At 57.8% G+C, this 21,753-nt stretch overlaps 1 protein-coding gene across 1 annotated transcript; it reads left to right on the forward strand.

Moving 5' to 3' along the window:
- The first annotated feature begins 1,088 nt into the window (after positions 1-1,088).
- FIGNL2 (fidgetin like 2) lies at positions 1,089-21,347 on the forward strand. The gene is made up of 2 exons (XM_075049916.1): positions 1,089-2,233; positions 16,936-21,347. The coding sequence occupies exon 2, from the start codon at positions 16,947-16,949 to the stop codon at positions 19,146-19,148; it is 2,202 nt and encodes a 733-aa protein (XP_074906017.1). The 5' UTR covers positions 1,089-2,233; positions 16,936-16,946; the 3' UTR covers positions 19,149-21,347.
- The last annotated feature ends 406 nt before the right edge of the window (positions 21,348-21,753 follow it).

Raw genomic sequence — 21,753 nt, forward strand, 5'->3', positions numbered from 1 at the left:
GATTGCAGCCGGGTTAAAACAAACAGCGCACCCGCTCCGCAAGGGCATTTGGGTTTCGGCACTGAGCTGCATCGCTCGTGGATCCGGGTGGGTGCAGGCAAAGGCTGCCTGCAGCTCTAATGTCCACCCAAGAACAGGCAACGCTCGCCTGCTCCTGAAAAGAAAAATGTGTCATAATCCCTGAGGGATATGACACAACATTCGTGTGAGGGAAATAACGCTGTAATGTGATTACATCAGGGAAGAGCCTGAGCTGGTTAAATAAAATGAAGCGGGGGTTCAGAGAGCAAAGACGAGGCGGCTGCGGGGCGTTCTTGGCGCAAACCCACCCAAAGAAGGTGAATTTTTGGGCCCGGAGAAGGGAGCGTGTCACCCGGTGCCCCAGCCCAGCTGATCCTGGGCTGAGCAAAGACTATGTGGGTCCAGAGAGTTTTCGGTGGGGTGGATAATGCCTTAATAAATAGGTTGTCTTGTAGACACCTCCCATTGACACAGTATCCTTGGGGCAACTGTTTTATTTTTGCACGGTAAACTAATAGTAGGAAAGTATTCCAGGTATTTGGGATTCCTCTGAGCGCAGTTCAGCAGCTGAGGACCCAGCCCCCGGCTCCTCGCAGGCCGCAGCTGGGTCCTCAGGGGTACGGGCAGAGCTGGAGCTGGGGTGCAGGGGTCAGGGTGCTGGGGAGCCGGGGGACAGGGTGCAGGGATATTGGAGGCTGGTGTAGAGGGGGGGCAGGGGTAGAGAGTGCAAGGGGCTGGGGTGTAAGGATGCTGGGGTACCAGAGTGCCAGGTGCTGGAGCACGAGTGCTGGGATGCTGGGGTTGGGGTGCACGGGCGGTGGGATGCTGGGGTGCAGGGGGTTGGGGAGCATGAGCATTGGGATGCTGGGGTGCGGGAGAATGAAGTGCATAGGGGCTGGGGTGCATGGGTGCTGGGATGCGGGGGTGCAGGGTGTCAGGGTACATGGGTGCTGGGATGCTGGGGTGCAGGAGGACAAAATGCATGCGTGCTGGGGTGCATGTGTGCTGGGGGGCTGGGGTGCAGGGGGTTGGGGTGCATAAGCATTGGGATGCTGGGGTGCGGGAGAATGAAATACATGGGGGCTGGGCTGCGTATGTGCTGGGGTGCAGGGTGTTGGAGTGCATGGGTGCTGGGGTGCAGGAGGATGAAATGCATGGGGATTGGGGTGCAGGAGCGCTGGGATGCTGGGGTACAGAGGGTTGGGATGTGAGGGCACTGGGATGCTGGGGTACAGAGGGTTGGGATGCGAGGGCACTGGGATGCTGGGGTGCAGGAGGTTTGGGTGCATGAGCATTGGAACGCTGGGGTGCAGGAGGACGAAATGCACAGGGGCTGGGCTGCGTATGTGCTGGGGTGCAGGGTGTTGGAGTGCATGGGTGCTGGGGTGCAGGAGGACGAAATGCATGGGGATTGGGGTGCAGGAGCACTGGGATGCTGGGGTACAGAGGGTTAGGATGCGAGGGCACTGGGATGCTGGGGTGCAGGAGGTTGGGGTGCATGAGCATTGGAACGCTGGGGTGCAGGAGGACGAAATGCACAGGGGCTGGGCTGCGTGGGTGCTGGGGTGCAGGGGGTCGGGCTGCACGGGCGCTGGGATGCTGGAGAATGAAATGCACGGGGCTCGGCTGCCGATGTGCTGGGGTGCAGGGGGTCAGGACGCATGGGTGCTGGGGTGCAGGGGGTCAGGGTACACGGGTGCTGGGGTGCAGAGCCCGCCGGGCTGCCGCAAACGCCCGGACCTCGGCAGCCCGCACCTCCGCTCTGCCATTGTACCGGCCGGGCCCCGTTCAGCGGCACCAGAACTGAACCTGAACCGGCCCCAACCCCACTCTCGCCCCCTCCTCCTCCTCCTCCTCCTCAACCACCCCCCCCGGGGGCTGCGGCGCCTCCCGCCCCCGCTGCGCCCGAGGGGCCGCTCCGCTCCGCCGCTCATCCCGCTCCGCTCCGCCCCGCCGCGGCGTAGAGGCGGGTCGTTGGGCGGCGGGCAGGAGGAGGAGGAGGAGGAGGAGGAGGAGGAGGAGGAGGAGGAGGAGGGGGGGGGGGGCCAGCCCCGGCCCTCGGCCCCGGCCCCAGCCCCAGCGCCGGCCCCAGCCCCCGCCGCCCGCGGGCCGCCGCGCCGCCCCGCATTGTCCCGGCGGTAGCGGGGCAGGATGCGGGATCCCGCCCGGCCGCCCGCCGCCGGGCTGCGCTAGGGTCCGCCGGCATGAGGAGGTGAGTGGAGGAGGGGGGGAACCCGGGGGGGGGGGGGCTCCACCGGGAGGTGGAGGGATGGGGTGGCCCCCCCCCCCCCCCCCCCCGCTTTGCCGGTGGAGCATCCTCCGCGCTGCCGGGGATGCCCCGCTTCGGGCGGAGGCGGCTTTTCCACCCCTCCCCGGTATCCACCGAGGCTGGATTTTGGGGAGAAAACAGCCGGATTGGGGCCGCGGCGGGGTGGGGGGGGTGGGGGGGCTGGTGCGGCCGGTAACCCAAGCTCTCCCTGGGGACGGGGTATCCCCCGCCGCCTTGGCCTTTGCCTTTCCTCTCTCTTCTTACCCCAAAAAAGGCTGCAGAGAGCTCCGGGCAAACGTGCTCCTGACATGAGTCTGCTCGGCCAGGAGCCTGCCCGGCGGGGGGAGTGCAGCGGGTGACCCTGGGGGGTGCCCGGCCCCGGCTGCTCCGGTGGCTCCCGCGCCCAGAGGGGTGCACACGGTGGAGGGAACCCTCCATCCACCCACCCAACCACCGAAGCATCCACCCACCCAACCATCCACCCAACCAACCATCCACCCAACCACCCATCCACCCAACCACCCAAGCACCCATCTACCCAACCATCCACCCAACCACCCATCCACCCATCCACCCAACCACCCATCCATCCATCCACCCATCCACCCAACCACCCATCCATCCATCCACCCAGGAACAATGCGCGCTCCCCTCAGCCACTGTCGCACGTCAAGCGCATGCTGGAGCGCTCGCCTTCAAAACAGTCGTGGCGTTGAGGAGTTGATGGCGATTTTTAATCAGGAGCTCTGCCTGAAGGGTCTTTTTCTTTTTTTTTTTTTTTGAAGTGTGCTTTTTCCACTTGGGGGACAAAAGGCACTTGGGAAAAAAACCAGAAAGGTTTTTAAATAGCTTTATACTGTGTCTTCCAGCATAAATTCTCCTGGGTTTGGAGATGCCGTGCACTGGTTTACATCATTCCTAGTTTCACTCTGGGATCACAGAAATGACCATTATCATTAATTGGATCCTGGTGTCGTGACAAACAGATTTCAGGGGTGCCAATGTGCTGAACTGAATTCGTTCAGACTTGGGCACGCGTGGTCTTTAATTTGAATGCCTGCCCTCTGTGGAGGGTGCGTGAATACAGTAATAACAGCTCAGAATTGATTTACTGATTCCATGCATGGGAACTGCCGAGGTTTTTCCCTGGTTTCCTTCCAACGCGCTCCCCACCAGCGCCGACGGTCGGGAGCTGGCTGGGTCGCTGCTCCGGCGCGCGGCCGGTGATGACAGGGTGCCGGGTTTGGCGTTCTTACATGCCAGCGTGCGGCTCCGGCGCCTGTTTGTTCTTAGAGGTGGTTCTGAATTAAACATTTCTGCAGGGTCTGAGGCCCAGGAGTTGTTTATCACATTAAACATTTGTTTTAGCTCTCTTTAGCAGAAGTGTGTTGACATTTTCTCTTGGGGGACTGCCGGGGATAATGAATGGCACGTACTGTATTGTGTTCCTCGGAAAGCCGCGGGATCCTGCAATAACATAAACACCCAGGGCTGAATTCATCACAGATCTGAAAAGAATGGGCTCGGTGTTTACATCAATGCTGGTCCTGAGCCACAGCTCACATTTAAAGTTTATTATTGATTATGAAAACATCCCTGTTAATACTTGTCAGATTTTTTTTTTTTTTTTTTTAAATTTTATTGCTGACAGCTGCAGTTTCACTCCCTGCTCTGTGTTTTAGTTGTAAAGCTTTCGCGGAGGAGAAGGAGCGAGCCGGGTGGGTTTCGGGGCGGCTCGGCCCGGGGAGGAGCAGCCGCGGGCTCTCCCCGCTCACAATTCGTTTTCTCTGGAGCGGGGAAGGGTTTCGCAGCCGCCTTTGTTCTCCCGCGGAGCCCCCGCCGCATTCTTCCCTTTTGCCATTATCATTTTGGTTAAACAGAAAGGCAAGTTGTGTACCATATGGATCATGTTAACAATTGCTTATCTGGAGCCGGTGTTTTCTCCTCCCTGCCTTTCCCCCCGGCCTTTTTCTCCCTTCTGAGGTCTGGGTTGGGGCTTTAACAGCATGTTGGGTTTGGTGCCCGTTTGATGCTGTCCCAGAACCCAAACCTCTCCTCTTGCGTCCCGTCAGAGTCAATTCCCCAAGGTAAAACAGAATAAACGCAGAGAAATCTCCAAAGCGGGTTTCCCCGGATGCTCTGAAATACAGAAAACAGTTGTTGAAGAAACCAGCATGTCCACGTTCGTAGATTCACGCCTCTGGCCAGCAACGGGCTTCTCCCCTGGTGCAGCTAAGGCTCCGTTTGCCTTTATTTGGGGAGGAGGTGGACGGCCAGGAGAGGATCCCAATGCTGCTTTGCGTGTTTGTCCAGACCGATAACAAGAAGGGGCTGTGGTTTTCCCAAATCCCCGCTTCAGGCTGCTCCCAGACTTGTATCGAGGCGCCAAAGTAAGCAGGCTGAAAGTTTTGAGCCCTCACCCCGCGTCCGTCCTCCGCTTCAGGGGATTTCAGTAGCCGCTGGAAAAAAAAAAAGCTGTTACTTTGGGTGCCCAAATACAGATGCGAGGGCCTAACCTTAGGCCAAGGGAGTGGCTGTCAGGTCACTTAATTCACCTCCTCCTTCCCCCGTGGAAAAGGTAAACACAAAGCCTCCGGGAGCATTCGCCTCCAAAGCCGGTATCGCATCCTGCAACAGCGCGCGTGGATTAGAAGGAATAAAACGATTCTGCGTGGCACATCGTCACCTCTGTAACGATGGCATCTCTAGCATTATTGAAAAAATTCCTGGAAGGAGTCTGGAAGCGTGTGCTATGGCATTTGCAGATGCTGAGGACTTTATTCGTATTAATTATTTTTGCATCCTCCTAGGCAAGGAGAAATTCCTGAGGGTAGAAATGCCACCTCCAGATTTTTCTGCCGATAGCCAAATATTCTCCTTTCTTCCCTTCTGTCTCTGCTTTTCTAATGGTTTGGGGTTTCTGCAGCTCCCTGCTTTTGCCCCTACAGCTGGGAGGAGATGGGTCGCGTGTAGGGAAGGAGAAATCCCTCAATCCACAGTTTACAGCAGCAGATGTGGGAGCACCGGATTTGAGCGAGGATTCCTAAAGGGAATTTCCCCGCAGATGACATTAATGCATCTAGAGAAGTGATAGTGACCCTTGCATGACGCTGACCCTTGCGTTTATGCCATTGTAAACACTTTTCAGTTATATTTTTTGAGCTCCAGTGATTATATGGCTGGAAGCAGAGCTTTGCCGTTTGACAGAGGCTGTCGGGGAGGCTCCTTTTGTCGTCCTGGGGCAGATCCCGTCGCATCTGGCCAAATGTCAGCTGGAATTTTGCAGCGTGCAGGAAAGCTCGAGGCTCGTGGCTCCGAGCATCTAATTTGCTCGGTGCGCTCCCTTCCTCCTCTCCGGCAGGCAGCCCCAGCTCAGGTGCCGGTGGGGTGGGTCCTTCTCTTGCAGCTTTTTAGCAAAATAAAGATGTTTTTCTTCCTTTTGGGGCATGGAGGGGTGTGCCGGTTGATGCATGTGTTTAGTAACTCTGTGGTGCTCTGGCTCCAGAAAGCTCGTCCCTGCTGCTGGTGCTGCTGGTGCTGCTGGTGCTCGGTCACTTGCGTGTGACATCGGGCATCCAGCACTCTTGTCCCAGGGGACACAGGTGCCAGCAGTGGCACCCAGCTCCCGACCGAAGGGAGCCATTGAGACTGAATCAGACTTTATTAGCATCAAGCAGGAAAATTCCCCTTGCTGGATCAGCATCCAAGCAGGGAATAAATCACTTCTTCCCAATGCCAGCCCTGGCAATTCCCAGTGCTGAGAAACAGTTTGTCCCCTTGCAAGGTCCCGCCGCCGTGAGTTCGTTGCCGCGATTACTTCTGATATATTTTCCTGTTGGTTTTTCCTTTGGACTCGGCTTGGTCTCGCGCTCTGGCACGGTGAGAAGGATTCTCCCCACTTTTCTCCCTCGTGCTGCTAAGCCCTGAGCAGGATCGTGGTGCTTTTTCTGCTCCGTGAACCCCAGTCGTGATTTGCAGAGGATGCTGCTGCATGCGCGGGTGCTGCCCAGCAGACCTGCCCAGGCACGGCAGCACCTCGACAGCTCTGGGCTCGTGTCTCCTCTAATGGGAGCAAGAGTTGAAAGTCAGCACCGGCTCTCCGCAGCAAAGTTTATTTTGCTGTGTAACGAGGGTGTTGTAAAATCTCTCTCCTGGCCTTGTGGCCTGTCATCAGCTGAAGTTAATGTTGGTTAAATTGTACAGATCGCTAGCACAATTTTTCCTCCAGTGGTGCATGCCTCAGGTCACTTATCAGCAACCCCTGATCTTTATGGGGGCCCTAATAAACCCAGCCAAGGCCTCGCAGATGCTGCTGACTTATAGTGGAGAACAGGGGAGGATGCAAATTAAAGGTTTTTCTTCCTAGCTCCTTTCACCCTAGGATGGACAACTCAATCATGGAAAACCTGGGCATGTTTATTTAATTACAGTGATGCCATCGTGGCTTGTGTTGTGGTGGTGCCTGGGGACTCTCGCCCTGGACCGGGATGCTGGGGTGCCCTCCCTGGGGAGGGATGCTGGGGTGCGCTCCTGGGTGGGATGCTCTGCTGGTGGAGGTGTGGTACCCAGGCGAGTGTTTTCCCTCAAAAGATAAAAGAGCCACTTTTTTTTTCTTTTTTCCCCTAAGAAAGTGAAAACTAATGTCAAGACAAATTGCACTTTAACCCACACTTGTCTTGCCTACAAAAAAAAAGCTGAATAATAGCTGAATAAGTACCCCTTTCCCTGCCCCGGCTGCACTCAGAAGAGGAGCCTGCTTCTCACAAAGACTTTGCTGTGTAAATAGATGAGAGGTGCAGCGGCGGCACCGAGCTCGAGGGGACTCGTGGCATCAGGGGACGCTGAAGCCCGGGTCCTCTCCCTGTGATTAATCTTTTGCGGCGTTGCTTTAGGCCTCTGAAGAGCAGCGGGACCGGCTGCCGGGTTGCTTTGTCTGCTGCCTCGGCTCTGCCGCGGAGAAGGGACGTTCCCGTCGGAGGCTGTTTCTTTCCTTTGGAAAGAATCCGCAAAGCACTTGACTCTGCTCCCTGTGTCCTGCTGCCTCCCGGAGCGGGATAATGTGGGTGTAATTGATGGCGAGAGGACTAATGGCTGCAGAAATGTGTAATTAAAGGCCAGGGGTGACGAGCTGCGAGGCTGTGCTGTGCACGGGAGGTTAGAGAGGTTGAGTGTGTTTTGAAGGGTTTGTCCTGCGCGTCCCGCCTTGGGAAGGCAGGTCGCCCTGCTCAGGGTGTCCCACGTGCCCTGCACTGTTTGTCATCGGGGGGGGGACACCAGGGTCCCCAGCTGACCCAGCCCCGCACGGCGAGGCAGCAGAGAGCCGTGCGTGCAACAGCATCCCCGCTATGGATGTAACCAGGAAGGGTTTAGGTGTGGGGATTTTTTTACCCATTCTGGCATCGCTGTAGCTGTTTTCCCATAGTTCAGCTGGATCTGGAATTGCCACAATCCCTGGGATCGGCCCCGTCCTGCCTCCCGTCCCCGTTGCCACGTCCCCGTCCCAGCCCTGCGCTCCAGCCGGTTCCCAAAGCATCGCCTCCTCCTCCCTCCAAACGCTGAACCGGGCCACGTGTTGCAAACATAAATCTGCTAAAATGCCGACATGCCGCGAGCAGGTTGGACTTCGTTAGACCTGGCAACCCTGGGCTGTGCCGCCGGGTCGGGGCAATCGCTCTGAGCCCACGCTCTCCCTCCTGGGACCCCCCCCCGGGGCTGGACCCCGATCCCCCGGGTGAATCAGTAACGGCGATGGGCAGGACGTGGTGCCCGGCACGGGTTTACGGCAACCTGAGAGCACGCCGAGGTGCCGCAATACCAGCTCTGCATGTGGACGAGCTCCGGGGGCTCGGTGCCGGTGTGGCCGTGCCGGGTGAGGAATGCGGGAGATGTGGTTATGGGGCTGGGGGCTGAATCCCACCGCCACGTGTCACGGCATCGTCCCCGGGACATCCCTCCCGGCAGGAGGAGGCTCGCACCGAGCCCCGGTGCTTGCTCAGATGCCGGTGCGAGTGGCACAGTGGCCGTCCACGTGTTATTTGGGTCTTTCCTCACGTATGTCCCAGCCGGCACGGGCACCTGCGTGGTCCCTCTGCTCGTGCCGCTGGCGGGGACGCGGTGACACTTCTTCATGTTACGCTTTGCGGCTTCACGGTCTTAGAAAAACAGGTTTTAGCAGCTGCAGTGAAGTCCCCACAGTGTAAAAATAAATCAGGAGCTGGAGATTTGGAGGTTTATTGCAGATGCCACCAAATAAGGAGATTTAAAAAATACCTTTTGAAGTGTTGTTCCTATTTTCCACCTTAGGTGTTGCAGATGCTTGGGGTTGATGAGAGCAACATCCGTGCAGTGCGACCTGGGTGCTTGGCCACGGATGCTGGCAGGCAGCGCGTACAGAAATGAATATCTGCTAATATAAAGATATTTCCATTTGCATCTTAATGGCCACCAACCTGAGCAGCAGGGCAGGGCCCAGCCGTGGGGCCGAAGGTGCCGGCTCCGCACGGGCAAGGCTGGGGTCGCAGCGCGGCCGCTGTTCGGCACGAGCCAGGTACGCGCTCCAGAAATAACGTCATTACGGATCTGACCTTGGGCTGTTCATATCCTCCTCCTACAAGGTGATTACTTTTTAATGAGTGGCTGCTGAAAAGGGAGGAAAATGAATTATTTCTGCCGTAGGATTAGCTCTAGGAGACAGGAGCGGTGCTGCCCCAATCGATAACGCTCTCACACGGAGCCAGCCTGGCACCAAACTTCTCCCCGATTTCCTGGCGATACCTTCGCCCTGATGCTGCTGCCACCTTATTATTCTTTTAGCTTCTTTTTTTTTTGAGCAGCACCCCTGTAGTGGCAGGTTGAGGCGTTTGCACCCTGTGCTATATAATGATATGTAATTATAATTGGCTTATAATAGCCAGATATCTGTGCAAACTCCCAGGGCGCAGAAGGTGGGAGCTGTACGGGTGGCTGCTCCGAGCACGGCACAAGGGTCCCCAAAGTCAGAGTCCGTCCGTCCATCCGTGCAAGTGCAGGCATACGGCAGGGGCGAGCCGCAGCCTCGGGCGTGGATGGGGGCAGCAGTGTCAGCAAAGAAAGAAGCCAAAAAAAGGGAACTTCTGGAAAATCCATTAGTGAATGGAGTGCAGGAGGGAGCTCAGCTTTTCAGGCTGCTGAGGCGGTGTTTAAAAAAGAATCTGCGAGTCAAAAGGCTTGTGAAAACAAAAGCCACCGAGAGAGGCCTCCCCCAGCCCAGCTCCGGCGGGAGACGGTGAAGCTGCGGGTGCCGAGGGCAGGGAAGGTGGTCCACAGGGGATGGGGACGGGGTCCGTCATCCCGCAGGGTGTGCGACGGGGACACACGGGGACCGCGAGAAAGAAGATGCAGAAATGAGGGAAAAGAGGAGTTTTTCCTCAATTCTCTGTGGAGCGCGCTGCCCGGCAGGGCACCGAGGCGGAAAATACAACCGCGTTGTGCAGTGCTGGATAGGGCTGGGAGGCTCCCCAGAATTAGAGTTAATTAAGATTGATTCGTTCCGTGGAGGAGATGAGCTGGAGCGTTGCTGCTACCGCTGCGGACAGGCTCTAGTGCACGGGGCGAATTATCTTCTTGCTGCAGCCCAGTTCCCGCGTCCGCCGCAGCCCCCAGCGCTGACCCCAGCCCAAGGCCAGATATTGGAGAAGATAGACCGGGGGCTGGTGGCTCCTGCCTTGGCTTTTGCCCCCGGGGGAGTTTGTTATTGGAGCTTCATCGGGAAAAACACCTTGGGAGGAGAGGGCCTGGGCAGGAGTGGGGGGTGCCTGGTCCCTGGGCCCCTTCCTGAGCTGCAGGGCATCTGCATTTAATGACCTTCATCCAAGTGCTTGTGGGAACGCGAAATGTAACGGCAATGCTTTCTTCTTGGAAAAATAAGTCATTTAAAATTGTTTTCAGCCTTCTGGGGTTTACGTGCATATCGGGGTTTGTAGACACACCCCCCCCCCCCAGCATCTGTGCCAGGCATGCACAGCACTGGGTGCGGATCAGACCACGGCTCCCCAGGGTGTAGCAGTGGTCCGGCAGCCAGGCTCAGGATCCGGCCCCGTAACAGTTTGGCTTTGCTTCTTCTTATGCCGTTGTAGCGTAGATCCCAGAGGTCGCATCCTGCAGGCATCCCACCACCACCGACATCCTACTGCACAGCATCACGGGTCGCCCGGCCGGCAGCTCAGCGCTGGCTGGGGGCTGGTGGGGGCCAACAGAAGAGCATGACCCCCCCAGATCCTCCTTCTGGGGTTTCGGGTGGGCTCAGACAGTCCCTCTCAGGGGGGATGTGGGGAGTCCTGATGGGTTTCAACAAGTGGTTTTGAATGGACCAAGTTCAGGACAAGAAGTTTTTCAGAGCGGCTTCCGCCTGAAGCACGCCCTTTGCTAAGTGGCTTCTGTAGAAGCAGAGACAGAGAAGGTATAACGATGCCTTCAAACTATTTCTCTACGTCCCTCTTCTAGACCACGTGAATGTGCATACCCACAGCCGAAATCTCCGCAGGTGGTTTCATGTGGCATGTTTCTAGACGGGCTTGAGGAGGAGATGGCCACGGTCACGTCCATGCCAAGCGCAGACTTACAGCCCATAAGGGAGAAGCGACGTCCTCACCTCGCCGCGTCCTCCAGCCTTGCCACGGGTCGGGAGCAGAAGCAGGAGGCAAAGTCCCGTCTGGGACCGGGTGGTGGGAGCGGGAGCTTTGGGGTACTGCTCATCACCCTCGCTGGCTAGGCCGTTGTTATGCAGATTGCATGCAAATTGGGTCCATTTGACCTCCTGACCTTTTTATGGGGCCGGGTCTGTTTGGGGAAATGGTTCTGCTGATTAGAAATGGATTTTCCTCTCTAATGTAATACTCTGAAAATGGACTGGGTCCAAACCCAGGCCCCAGGACCTCGTCTGGTGTCAAGGAATGAAATTTTGGTGAAGGGCTTCAGTCCGAACAGGGATCTGAGCAGCACCCGTGGGCCGTGGCACCCTTTGCTGGGGCACGCTGCACCTTGAGCATCGGCCCTGAGTTGACCTTGAGAGGCGGTGGACTTCGGCGACCTGAATGCTCAGTGATGCTCTTGCTAAAACCCTTCTTCCTACCGGAGAACCGTCCTTCAAGCAGCGGTCTGGTGGAGATCACAGCTGGAATGTGGCCCCAAGGAACATCCTACAGCAGACGAGGTGGGTCAGGGCAGGAGATTGTCTGCTGGAGGAGAAGCAATGCCGTGGCCGGGAGCGGGAATGCTGTGGCAGGGAGCTGCATTTTGCATGCGCTGAAGCACGCCCATGGTAGGGAGTGGGCAAGACGGTGACGGATTAATGCGATAATTAATCTTTCGGGATTAATGTTCCTCTTTGAAGCATTAGAGGGAATGTGCCAGTGGAGTGGCAGGAGCAGGGAGGGTTGGGGCAGTCCCACCTTTCAGTGATTTGTAGACCCAAACAAATAGTTCTGCGGTTTTGTGCCATGTTCCTGGGGCTGGGTGCAAGGCTGAAGCCCAGATCTCAGCAGACGTGAGTGATCCATGAGACCTGGGGACAAGTCACATTAAGACACATATAAATAGCAAGAAAGAGGCCGATTTTTTTTTTCCCCACTTTTTTTAGGTCCCTTTTATTGCTTCTTTTTCTCCCATCCATCTTACAGTGAAAGGTGGAGCAAAATTCCTCGAATCCACTAATTGCATCAGCTTGTTATTAATAATATCTGGATTTTATTGCCATATCCCCTCAATCTGGGGATTCCCAGGGCCACGCGCCGCGTACAGTTTCCTCCCGATGACATTTAGCTGAGAGTTTCTCCTCTCGCCGTGACAGATGGGTGATGCTCAGCTGCTGCCAGGATGAGCGGATCCATATTAATTTTTCATTTGCTGGCCGGGTGCTGGAGCAGCACAGATGGGCGATGGCCCGTTGGTCACTCCCGGTTCGTGCTGGTGTCCAGCTGCTCTGCACTTGATATATGAGTGGACAGAGCGGATGCTGGAGCCTTTGGCTCGCACTGGCCGGGGTGGAGGTTGTTTCTCCTGGGGGTGGGGAGAGGGCACGGTGGGAGTTAGCCTAAATCCTTTTAACATATGTACATTGACCCTGCTCTGATTGCAATACCATCCTTCGCTTTGTCGGCACCGGTTAGGAGGGGACAGGGAATGTGGTGGACAAAGAAATGCAGCTCCCCGATGGATTTGCCAAACAACTGAAATTTGCCTTGGAAAACTTGATGTTTGAGCTCCGGCAGCGTGCCAGGCTGGGGGATTTAAACGTCTCACCCTTTGCAAATGCTGTCAGGTATTGGGCTTGGGTTATATCACATCTAAGTGTGGCTTTGTGCTCTCCTTGCCCTTGTCCTGGCTTTGGGACCAGCTCTGCCACCGATGTAAATCACTGCCGGGCTGTTTTGCCTATTCTGGACCTGCCATGTAGGGATTCACTAGAGATGACCAGTATTTAGCTTAAATGTGTGTATCAACATGCAGAAATGTTGCTATACTCTACAGCATTAATACTAAAGCATTTCAGAAACATTGCTGCAAGCCTCAGGCCCACAGTGAGTGTAAATGGAGTATCTGCATGGGTTATAATTCTGATTTATAGCTGTGGTTTGACTCGTGGTAATGCCATTGCACTTTGCCTCTGCTGCTCTTAGGAGGCAGGGACAAACCCCAGCCCAGGACAAGCTCCTGGCAGCAGAAGCTGAAAAGATCATCAGGAAATGCCTCATTTAAAAAAAGAAAAAGTCATTCCCCTGCCTCCCGTTCACTGGGCAGACTTGGGAAAGTCTGTTCTCTCCTCCTGCATTTTTTTCCCAGCTTGCCTTTATCCTTGAAGATAACGCTGCGGCTGCTGCAAGATCTGCAGCATTTCTGCATGGGTGCAAAAACCTCTCGGTGCTGTGAATCCAGCTGCAGTGGCAACGCTGTCGGTGCAGGAGTTGCATTGATGTGAGGCTGCATTCCTGCTGTGGGTGCTTGATCCAGGTTCTTGTCTGGACCCACCTTCAGGTGCTGGTAGCAATATCCAGCACAGAAGTTCCATTGCGCACAACATCCCTGATACGAGAGGTCTTGGTGAAGGCTGGGCTGTGAAACGGGACTCCCAGTGTCCAGGTTTGCTCCCTCTGGGCCCAAAGTTTGCACGTCAGAGAATTAAAAACCTGGGAAATTGGGCAGAGCCTTGGAACCGGGACAGGCTCTCCCTGCCTGGGAAGCCGACCTCATCGGACCGTGCTGCTGCGGGTAACTGCGGGGATAATGAAACTGCTCCACATCTTTTGAAAAAGGCGTAAATCCTCCAAGCTGGCAGCTCTGCAGAAAAAGGAGCCGCCAGCGTTTAAACCAGCAAGACAGCGGCGGTACGAGCAAAGCATCGCGGAGGCAGCTCATCGGCTCATTCCTACACCGGGAGCTGAAGGACGGCAGCGTCTGCTCCCTCCCAAGGGCTGGGATGCTTCTGCAGAGCAGCAAGGGCTGTCCAAGGGGACGTCGAGACACATCCAGCGCTTGCACTGCGGGGCTGCAGATCACTCCCTCCGGGCTGGTCCCTCTTCCCGGGGCTCGGGGGAGTTTGGCTGGATTTAAACCCTGGCTTTAGTGCATCCTCAGCTTGAACGTGTTTGCTCTTGCGCGCTCCCTCTCCTTCTTCGCCCTCCAAATCCATTCCAGCCCTCTCCTGATCCCCGTAGGGATGCCGGATTGCTGCAGCCATCAGCACACGCTGCCTGCGGGTCATCTCTGTATTCGCCCGCGTAGGTTTTGCCGTGAGTTTTTATGCACCAGCGTTAGCGATGGGTGCGTGGACATGGGGCTGGGACAGGAGCATATAAAATACGGGCACATGCGTGCGTGCATACGTGGTACGCTCTGCGTATGAGGGCTGTGGGTGATAGATCTGTGCTCCAACAAAAGCGACCCGCGCCGAGGTGCTGCTCGGGCCAGCCCTGCGTCCCCCCAGCCTCATGGCTACGCCTGAAATCCCTCGGCGAGAGCTTTTCCAGGGAGGGAGCGCACCCCATCCCCAACGCCGAGCCGTTGGACACCCTCGGCGGTGCGCCCCGCTAAAAAGCCCCCGAACAAAAGCCCAGTTCAGAGTCGCTGCTGAATAGATTAACAAGATTTCCATAATTAGGGCGGGCGGGAACAATAGGATTCTCCCCTGCCCAGCCCCCCCTGCCCGCCTTTGTCTTGCGCTGGGGATAATGGGCAGCAGCGAGGGTGGGAACCGGCCCGGCCATTTGGTCACTGGACAGTAATTTTCTCACACTGCCAAGGGGAGCATTGAAACATCTGTCCCGCTCCGCCGCCTCATTCACGTCCCATTTCAAACCCCTGACAACTTCTCCCTGCCCGCCGGCCCTCCCCCTCCGCCTGGTTTTCCAGGGTGCGACCGGACTTTCCGGAGATTTGGGCTTTTTCTTCTCCCAAACGTATCTCGTCTTTAAAGGGGTCGGATAGAGGCGGGTTTGCTTCTCCATCCTTTCGCGCTCGGGTTTGCTTTGGTGGCAGCAGCGCCCGTGCAAACCTGTGCCCGTGCATCCCCCCCCCCCCCCCGCCCCTCTTCTCGCCGTTTGCGGGGCCCGGTGCTCGGGAACAGGGCTGGAGGAGCAGCCCCAGCTCGCGCCGTGATGGTGGGCTTCCAGCCGCACACCGCGGCATTGGCCACCCTCTCGCAGGCTCTTAAAAAAAAAGCAGTTCCCATCACCGGGCTCGTCGGTAGGGACCAGTTTTTAGCTGGCGTCCGAGCAGCGGGGTTCAGGCGTTGGCATCGATCCCTGCGATGGGGAAAAGCCGGGCGCTCTTCGGAGAAATGACCGTCGTCACGCGGGGGTTTGTGTCCGTCCTCAGGGTGTGTTGTCCTCAGAAACGAAGCTCACGCTGCCTGGTGCTGTCTTGCAGGAGAAGACTGACATAGAATTGCTGGGGCTGTGGGCTGCCACGTCCTCCCTTCTCCAGGAGGGATGGGTGAGGGTGAGGGTGTCCGTGCCGCCGCCAAGGGCGGTTGCTTCCCGGCTTCAGGAGAAACAGCCTGGAAATGTCACCGGGATTTGCCGGTCGTGATGGTGACACCTCGTTCCTGCCACGCCGCTCCGCAGTGAGCCCCCGTGCCATGGTGCAATCGGCCACCTCCCGGGTCCCTCCCAAACCCCTTTTCTCCTCCCCTGAGCCCCAGGCATTTGCAGTCTGTATTTTTTTGGGACCCCAAAAGCAGCTGTACACCACCACACAGTGGTCTGAGCAAGGATGGAAACTCCTGGTGCTTTAGTTCCTTCAAAAATTTTTTTTAAAAAATGTCTTATTCCTCACGGAGTCATCCAAACCCTCATTTTTTCCCTTTAATAGCTTCTCAGTGCTTTTTGCTCGCAGGCAGAGGGAAGGGCCCCCTCCATCCCTCTGCGTCCAGCCAGACCACGCGTACGGCTCGGGGAAAAATCTGCTGCAGGAGCGCAGGTTTATTGGGCAGCGTTCTCCTTTGTGTTCATTAAAAAGGGCCCTTTCCCGCAGGCTGTCGTGGCTGTCTCTGTCTGAGCGTTTATCTATCAGGAGCACTTTAATAATGGCCAGTAAATGCAGGGAGGATGCCGGATAAAGCCACGCAAAGCCGCCATTTAAATCCTCTTGTGTAAGTTTGATATCCAAAGTGGAAGTACAAATGCCATATAAGTCAATTAAAGCATTAAGTAATCTAATTGTGCTGTGGTCACAAAGTAGCTTAAAGGCTGAGAGAGGCGAGTGAGCGGTACACGAGGTCCCCTCGCGGCTCCTACGTTAGCCGTCCCCCGAGGCGCTGGGCATCAGGGCAGGGGGAGACTGGGGGGGCCGGCGGGGGGACCCCACACTTTGGGTGGTGATGGGGGACGCTGCCGCCACCCTCTGCGGGTGCTCGGGGGCCAGCCGGTATTTGGGGGTCGGAGCAAGAGAAGGTGATGCCGACCTCGGTGCAGGGGTGGGTCTGGGCACGACCGTGGTGTTTCTGTCTTCCCCTTGGCCGGAGAAATTGTTTTGGTGGGGTCACGCGCGGTCCATCAGTGCCGGCGCCGGTGCCAGGGGGTGAGCAAAGGGATGTCGGCAAAAGGCTTGTGCTCAGCCCGGGGTGACGGGCAGCTTCCCACGTGCATGTGTGTGTGCGTGCAGTGCAGCCCCTATTTCCCCGGCCACCTGGCTGCACGCTATTATTATGCTATTAATATTATATGCGTTATAATTATAATATTATAATTATACTCTGCTCCAGGTGGAGCGTCTCAGGGCAGGGTCGTCCTTGCGGCTATGTGCTCGGCACCGCGGCGCTGCCGACAGCACTGGGGGGTGTGCAGTTCGTTATCGCCTTGGCTTGCCATGGTTTGATAACCTGAATATTTTATTCTGTTGGACGATGTGACCGTCGTAGCTTGAGCTGGCTGGGTTGTCTGAAGTGCTCGCGGTTGCTGTTCCTGGGGGATGTTTGCGCTGGTGGTGGTCAAGGGGATTTTGGCATGGGAAAATTGGAGCGTGAGCGTAATTGAGAGCACGCGTTTGCCGTCAGGAGGTGCAATGTGGTCCAGAAGGACAGGGCGGTACGGTGGGTTTTGGAGACCCCCAGCGCAGAGAGGTGCTCGTCCCCGTTTTGCTGCTCTCACCCCGCGCTGTCCTGTCCCCCGCAGGTCTGTCGAAGATGCACTGGTCACCAGAGCATGCCCAGTCCCTGAACCAGTGGCCGGAGCAGCACCTCGACGTCTCCTCCACCACCTCCTCGCCAGCCCACAAGTCCGACCTCTACCCCAGCACCCGCCAGCGCTTCAACTACGCCTGGGCCAACGACGACATTTCGGCGCTCACCGCCTCCAACCTCCTCAAGAGGTACGCCGAGAAGTACTCGGGGGTGCTGGACGCGCCCTACGAGCGCCCGGCGCTGAGCGGCTACGGGGATGGAGCCTTCGGGCCGGTTAACGGGCAGAAGGGCGACGGGGAACCCTGGCCGGTGGCGCACGGCTCCGACGGTGCCTACCCCTTGACCCCCATCCACGATGGCCTCCCCGGCGCCAAGGGGGTGGTGCCGCCGGCCGTCCCCCCCGGCGGCGGGGCCATCGGGCTCGGCGGTTCCCCCGTGGTGTCCGCCAACCTCGCCGATCCCATGTACCCTGGTAACTCCTGCGGAGGAGCCGCTGCCGGCTCCGGCGGGCTCGGGTCGTCTCAGGAGTACCCCTCAGGCTACGGTGGCACCTACTTGCCCTCCGGCTACTGCACCCAGCCGCCGGCGGCGCTCCCCCCTCCGCACCCCCCTGCCCTCCATGGCTCCGGGCTCCTGCAGCCCCCGCACCCCTCGCCCGCCCTGGTACCGGGCTACGGCTCCTCCGGCACGATGTACAACTACGCCGCCGGCAGCTACCCGCCGCAGCCGGGCTACGGGACCATCCACCCGCCCCATCCCTCTGCCTCCTACCTGCCCTCCGGCATCGCGGCGCCCACCCCCATCCCGGCCCCGCCGCCCGCCGCCCGCCCGCCCGGGGTCCCCGGCTACGGCTACCAGGGGGCCGGCTTGGCCCCCCTGGCCGTGCCGCCCCTCGGCACCGAGGCGGCGGGCGCCCTGAAGAGGAAGGCTTTCGACATCTCCGGCGGGGAGGACGAGGGGGAGGGCAGGTATCGGAAATACAGCTACGAGCAGCCAAAGTCCCCCTACCCCATGTCGGACAACGGCGAGTGCCGGGGCAACGGGTTCAGCGGCAGCGCCGAGTCCCCCCAGGTGGCCTTCAAACCCGGGAAGCGGCCGGCGGGCGCCGGGAACGCCGAGGAGCACGCCGGCAAGTACGGCGGGCAGCCGATGAAGAGCATGGTCTCGCCGCCTTACGGGGCTGGCGATGCTCCGCTGCGGCCGGCGGAGCCCTTCGAGAAGTTCAGCCCCCCGCTCGCCAACGGGGAACAGGCGGCCGAGCCGGGACCCCCCTTCCCGCTGCGGCTGCCCCCCAAAGCGCCGGTCTTTGGCAGCCCGCCGGTGGAGGAGCAACCCAAGAACGTCGACCCGCTGGTCTTGGAGCTGGTGAACACCAAGATCGTGGAGCGGGGGCCGCCCGTGCAGTGGACGGACATCGCCGGGCAGGTCTCCGTGAAGGCCACCATCGAGGAAGAGCTGGTGTGGCCCATCCTGCGTCCCGGCGCCTACACCGGGGCGAGCCGGCCGCCGCGAACCATCCTGCTGTTCGGTCCCCGCGGCACGGGGAAGACCCTGCTGAGCCGGTGCATCTCCACCCAGCTGGGTTCCACCTTGCTGAAGCTCAGCGGGAAGACCCTGCTCTCCACCTGGAAAGCCGAAGCCGAGAAGATCCTGCAGACCGTCTTCTTCGTGGCCAGCTGCCGGCAGCCCGCGGTGGTGCTCATCACCGAGGCCGAGTCCTTGCTGGTGGCCCGGGCCGGCGAGGACGGCAGCCAGGCGAGCAACCTCAAATCCCAGCTCCTCTCCTACCTGGACAACGTGGCTACCTCATCCGAGCAGAACGTGGTCGTCATCGGCACCACCTCCCGGCCGGGCAGCATGGACGAAGCTTCCCACCGGCGCTTCGCCAAGCGGTTCTACGTCTCCCCGCCGGACAGCATCGCCCGGCGGCAGATCCTCCATCACGCCTTGGCTCAGCAGAACTCCTGCCTGAGCGAGCGGGAGATGGCTTCTCTGGTGCAGCACACGGAGAGCTTCTCCGGCAGCGAGCTGGTCCAGCTCTGCCAGCACGCCGGGGCCACCACGCTGCACGCTTTGCCGGGCCAGATCCAGCCCACCTCCTACCAGGACTTCGAGAAGGCGTTCTGCAAGGTCCGCCCCGCCGCCTCCCAGAAGGAGCTGGACTTGTTCCTGGAGTGGGATAAAATGTACGGCACCAGGCACTGACGGCGCGGCAGCGGGGGGGGGACCGGGGACGGACCCTTCGCCCCCAGCCCGAGGCTCCCCGGGGTCGGTTTTTGGGACTCGGGAGGTGAACGCGGGGGTTTGGAGGGGCCGGGTTGGGGTCGGCGGGGGCTCCGGTTCTCCCCCAGAGCCACGCCGGGGCCGGACCCCCTCGTCCCGAAGCGCAGGAGACCCCTGGACAGCCCCGACGGCAGCACGACATACCTCTTCTTGACTATTTCGGACTCGGCCGGGCTTTTCCTCTCCTTGTTTTTTCGGAAGCCGTCGCCCACTGAACTCAGGATAACCTATTTATTATTTTCCCGTTCATCCGTCCCTGGACCAGCGATGCAGCGAGCGGGGCCGGAGGCGAGTCGGGATCCGGCTTTCCGGCATCGGATGCACGAGCTCCCCCGTCTACCCAGAGGCTCAAATTTTTTTTAATTTTTTTTTTTTTTTTTTTGGATTGCTTTTATTGTTCCTAACAGAAATACCTCGGGCGTCTTTTGAGCAAAGCAGCCCCCCTTGCACGTGGCACGAGCAGCCCGGCGGCGATGTCCTTGATCGGGGAAGGGGGCGGGGAGGGAATGGGGGGGGGGGACACAAAACCAGGGGGTTTTGGAGTAAAATGCTGTAGATGGTTTAATATACTAGACTTGTTTTTTTATTTTTGTAAGGTATGTAGTATTTTTTTGTTTTTTCTTTTTAACTACTCAGGAAAAGAATTACCTCAGAAAAAAAAAAAAGAATGTGTTTTTAAAAACTCTTTTTATCTTCTCAGAAAAGGAAAAAAGAGATTTTTAAGAGTTTTCAGACCTGGGACAAAGCTGCCTCGTGTGTTTGCTTCCAAAAAGGGTGACAGAAAGAAGGAAGAAAGAAAAAAAAAAAAACTTGAAGCTGTTACAAAGATGAAAGTTGAATGTATTTTGGGTGCTTTTCACGTATATTATGCCATAATTTTATTTTAATTTTTTTTTTTTTTTAACATTGTTATTGTAGCGTTTGGTGGAGTAACGTGTCTTCAACGGAAAGAGTATTAGTGCTGTAGTTTGGAAGCTGTCGCTAGCACCACTTTTTGGATCGGGTTGGGTCCGTCACCCTCCAGCATCTCCCGCTGCATCCCGGGGCTGGGGCCCTGGGTGCGGGGAGGGGGCACCCACCCCTGTGCCAGGCTGGGGCCGGGGGGGTGGGATCCTCCTCCCGGTGTCATTTTTGCACTGGGGATGGGGCCGCGGGGGAGGACGCCGCTGACGAGGGCACGGCGCTCCCTTTTCCCGTGAAATAAGGGATTTTTTTGGCTTCCCACCGCAGTCGCCACCTCTGAGCACCGAGAAGCCCCGGCAGAGGCTGGCGGTGGCCGCAAAATGTGGGGAAATCACTTTTCCCCCCCCAAAAAAAAGTCTAGCAGGGCTGATGATGGGCTGCGGGGTTTTGCCCTGGGTGCTCTTTGCCCTCCCCTGGGGGGGTCGGGGCTGCGGGGGTCAGGACACAGCCCAGCTCCCCCCTTCTTGCTGACCACCGGCGGATGAAAAGCTGCGTTACACAAAGCATGAACCCACTGCACGTCCACCTGACCCCCCCAACCCGCTCCGCATCACCGGGTGGGGTTGTTTTTTATTTTCCTCAATTAAAAAAAAATATTAATTTTTTTTTTTTTTTTTCTTTTTTTAGAGCTCTATATTATATTGGGGGGAGGCAGCTGCTCCAGGGCTGCCCAGCCACCCGCCGGCACCGGCCGCTGCTCAGAGCAGCCCCCCCCATAACCTCAGGGTCTGCGCACGCAGAGAGGACGCATCCCTCGCAGGGGCTCCCCCCCCCCCGCCCCAATTGCAGAAGCGATGCATCTGCCAGCTTTGGGATGTTTTCCCAATTTTTGTTGCAGTTTCCCATTGAAGCGTGCACGGGAGCGTGCAGGCAGCTGCCTGCGTGCAAAGGGCATTACCGGGGCACATGCCCCCCACCCCGGCTTCCAAAAAGTGGTACTGGGTTCCTGAAGACTTTTTATTATTATTATTATCATATTTGACTTTGTACACTCTCTGTAACCATTTCTACCTCATTTTGCAACATATTGTACATGAAAGTATTTAATTCATGTCTTATTAATGTCTGAAAAAGAAATGCTTTTGAACTGTAATGGTCTACCTCAAGAAATGCTGTATTTTAAAAAGAAAAGTATTACACAGTATTAAAGAGATTACATGAACGCCTGGCTGACAGCCTGCACTGCCTTCTCCCAACCCTGGCCCCCCCCAGGCTTTTTTAGCCCCTGGGGGGTGCTGGCACATGGTGGGTGGGTGGGTATTGGGGTGGGGGGGATATTGCAGGGGACAGAAGGGACATGGGGGGGGGGGGATATTGCAGGGGTGGGGGGGTGCAGGGGGGGTATTACAGCCAGGGGAAGGGCAGAGCCTCAGCCCTCCCCTCTTCTCGTTAATGGTGGGGGGGTCCAGGTGTGTCCCCTTCCCTCTTTAGGGGGGTCCAGGTGTATCCCCTTCCCTTGTTAGGGGGGTCCAGGTGTGTCCCCTTTCCTCGTTAGGTCTGTGGGGGGGGTCCAGGTGTGCCCCCTCCCCTCGTTAGGGCAGAGGCTCCCAGGTAGAGCTGGCTG

The sequence above is a fragment of the Buteo buteo genome, chromosome 17 (assembly GCF_964188355.1).
Source record: "Buteo buteo chromosome 17, bButBut1.hap1.1, whole genome shotgun sequence".
NCBI lineage: Eukaryota > Metazoa > Chordata > Aves > Accipitriformes > Accipitridae > Buteo > Buteo buteo.

Excerpts from the sequence above, each read along its gene's own strand:
- FIGNL2 (XM_075049916.1), top strand. The coding sequence starts at position 16,947 with ATGCACTGGTCACCAGAGCATGCCCAGTCCCTGAACCAGTGGCCGGAG.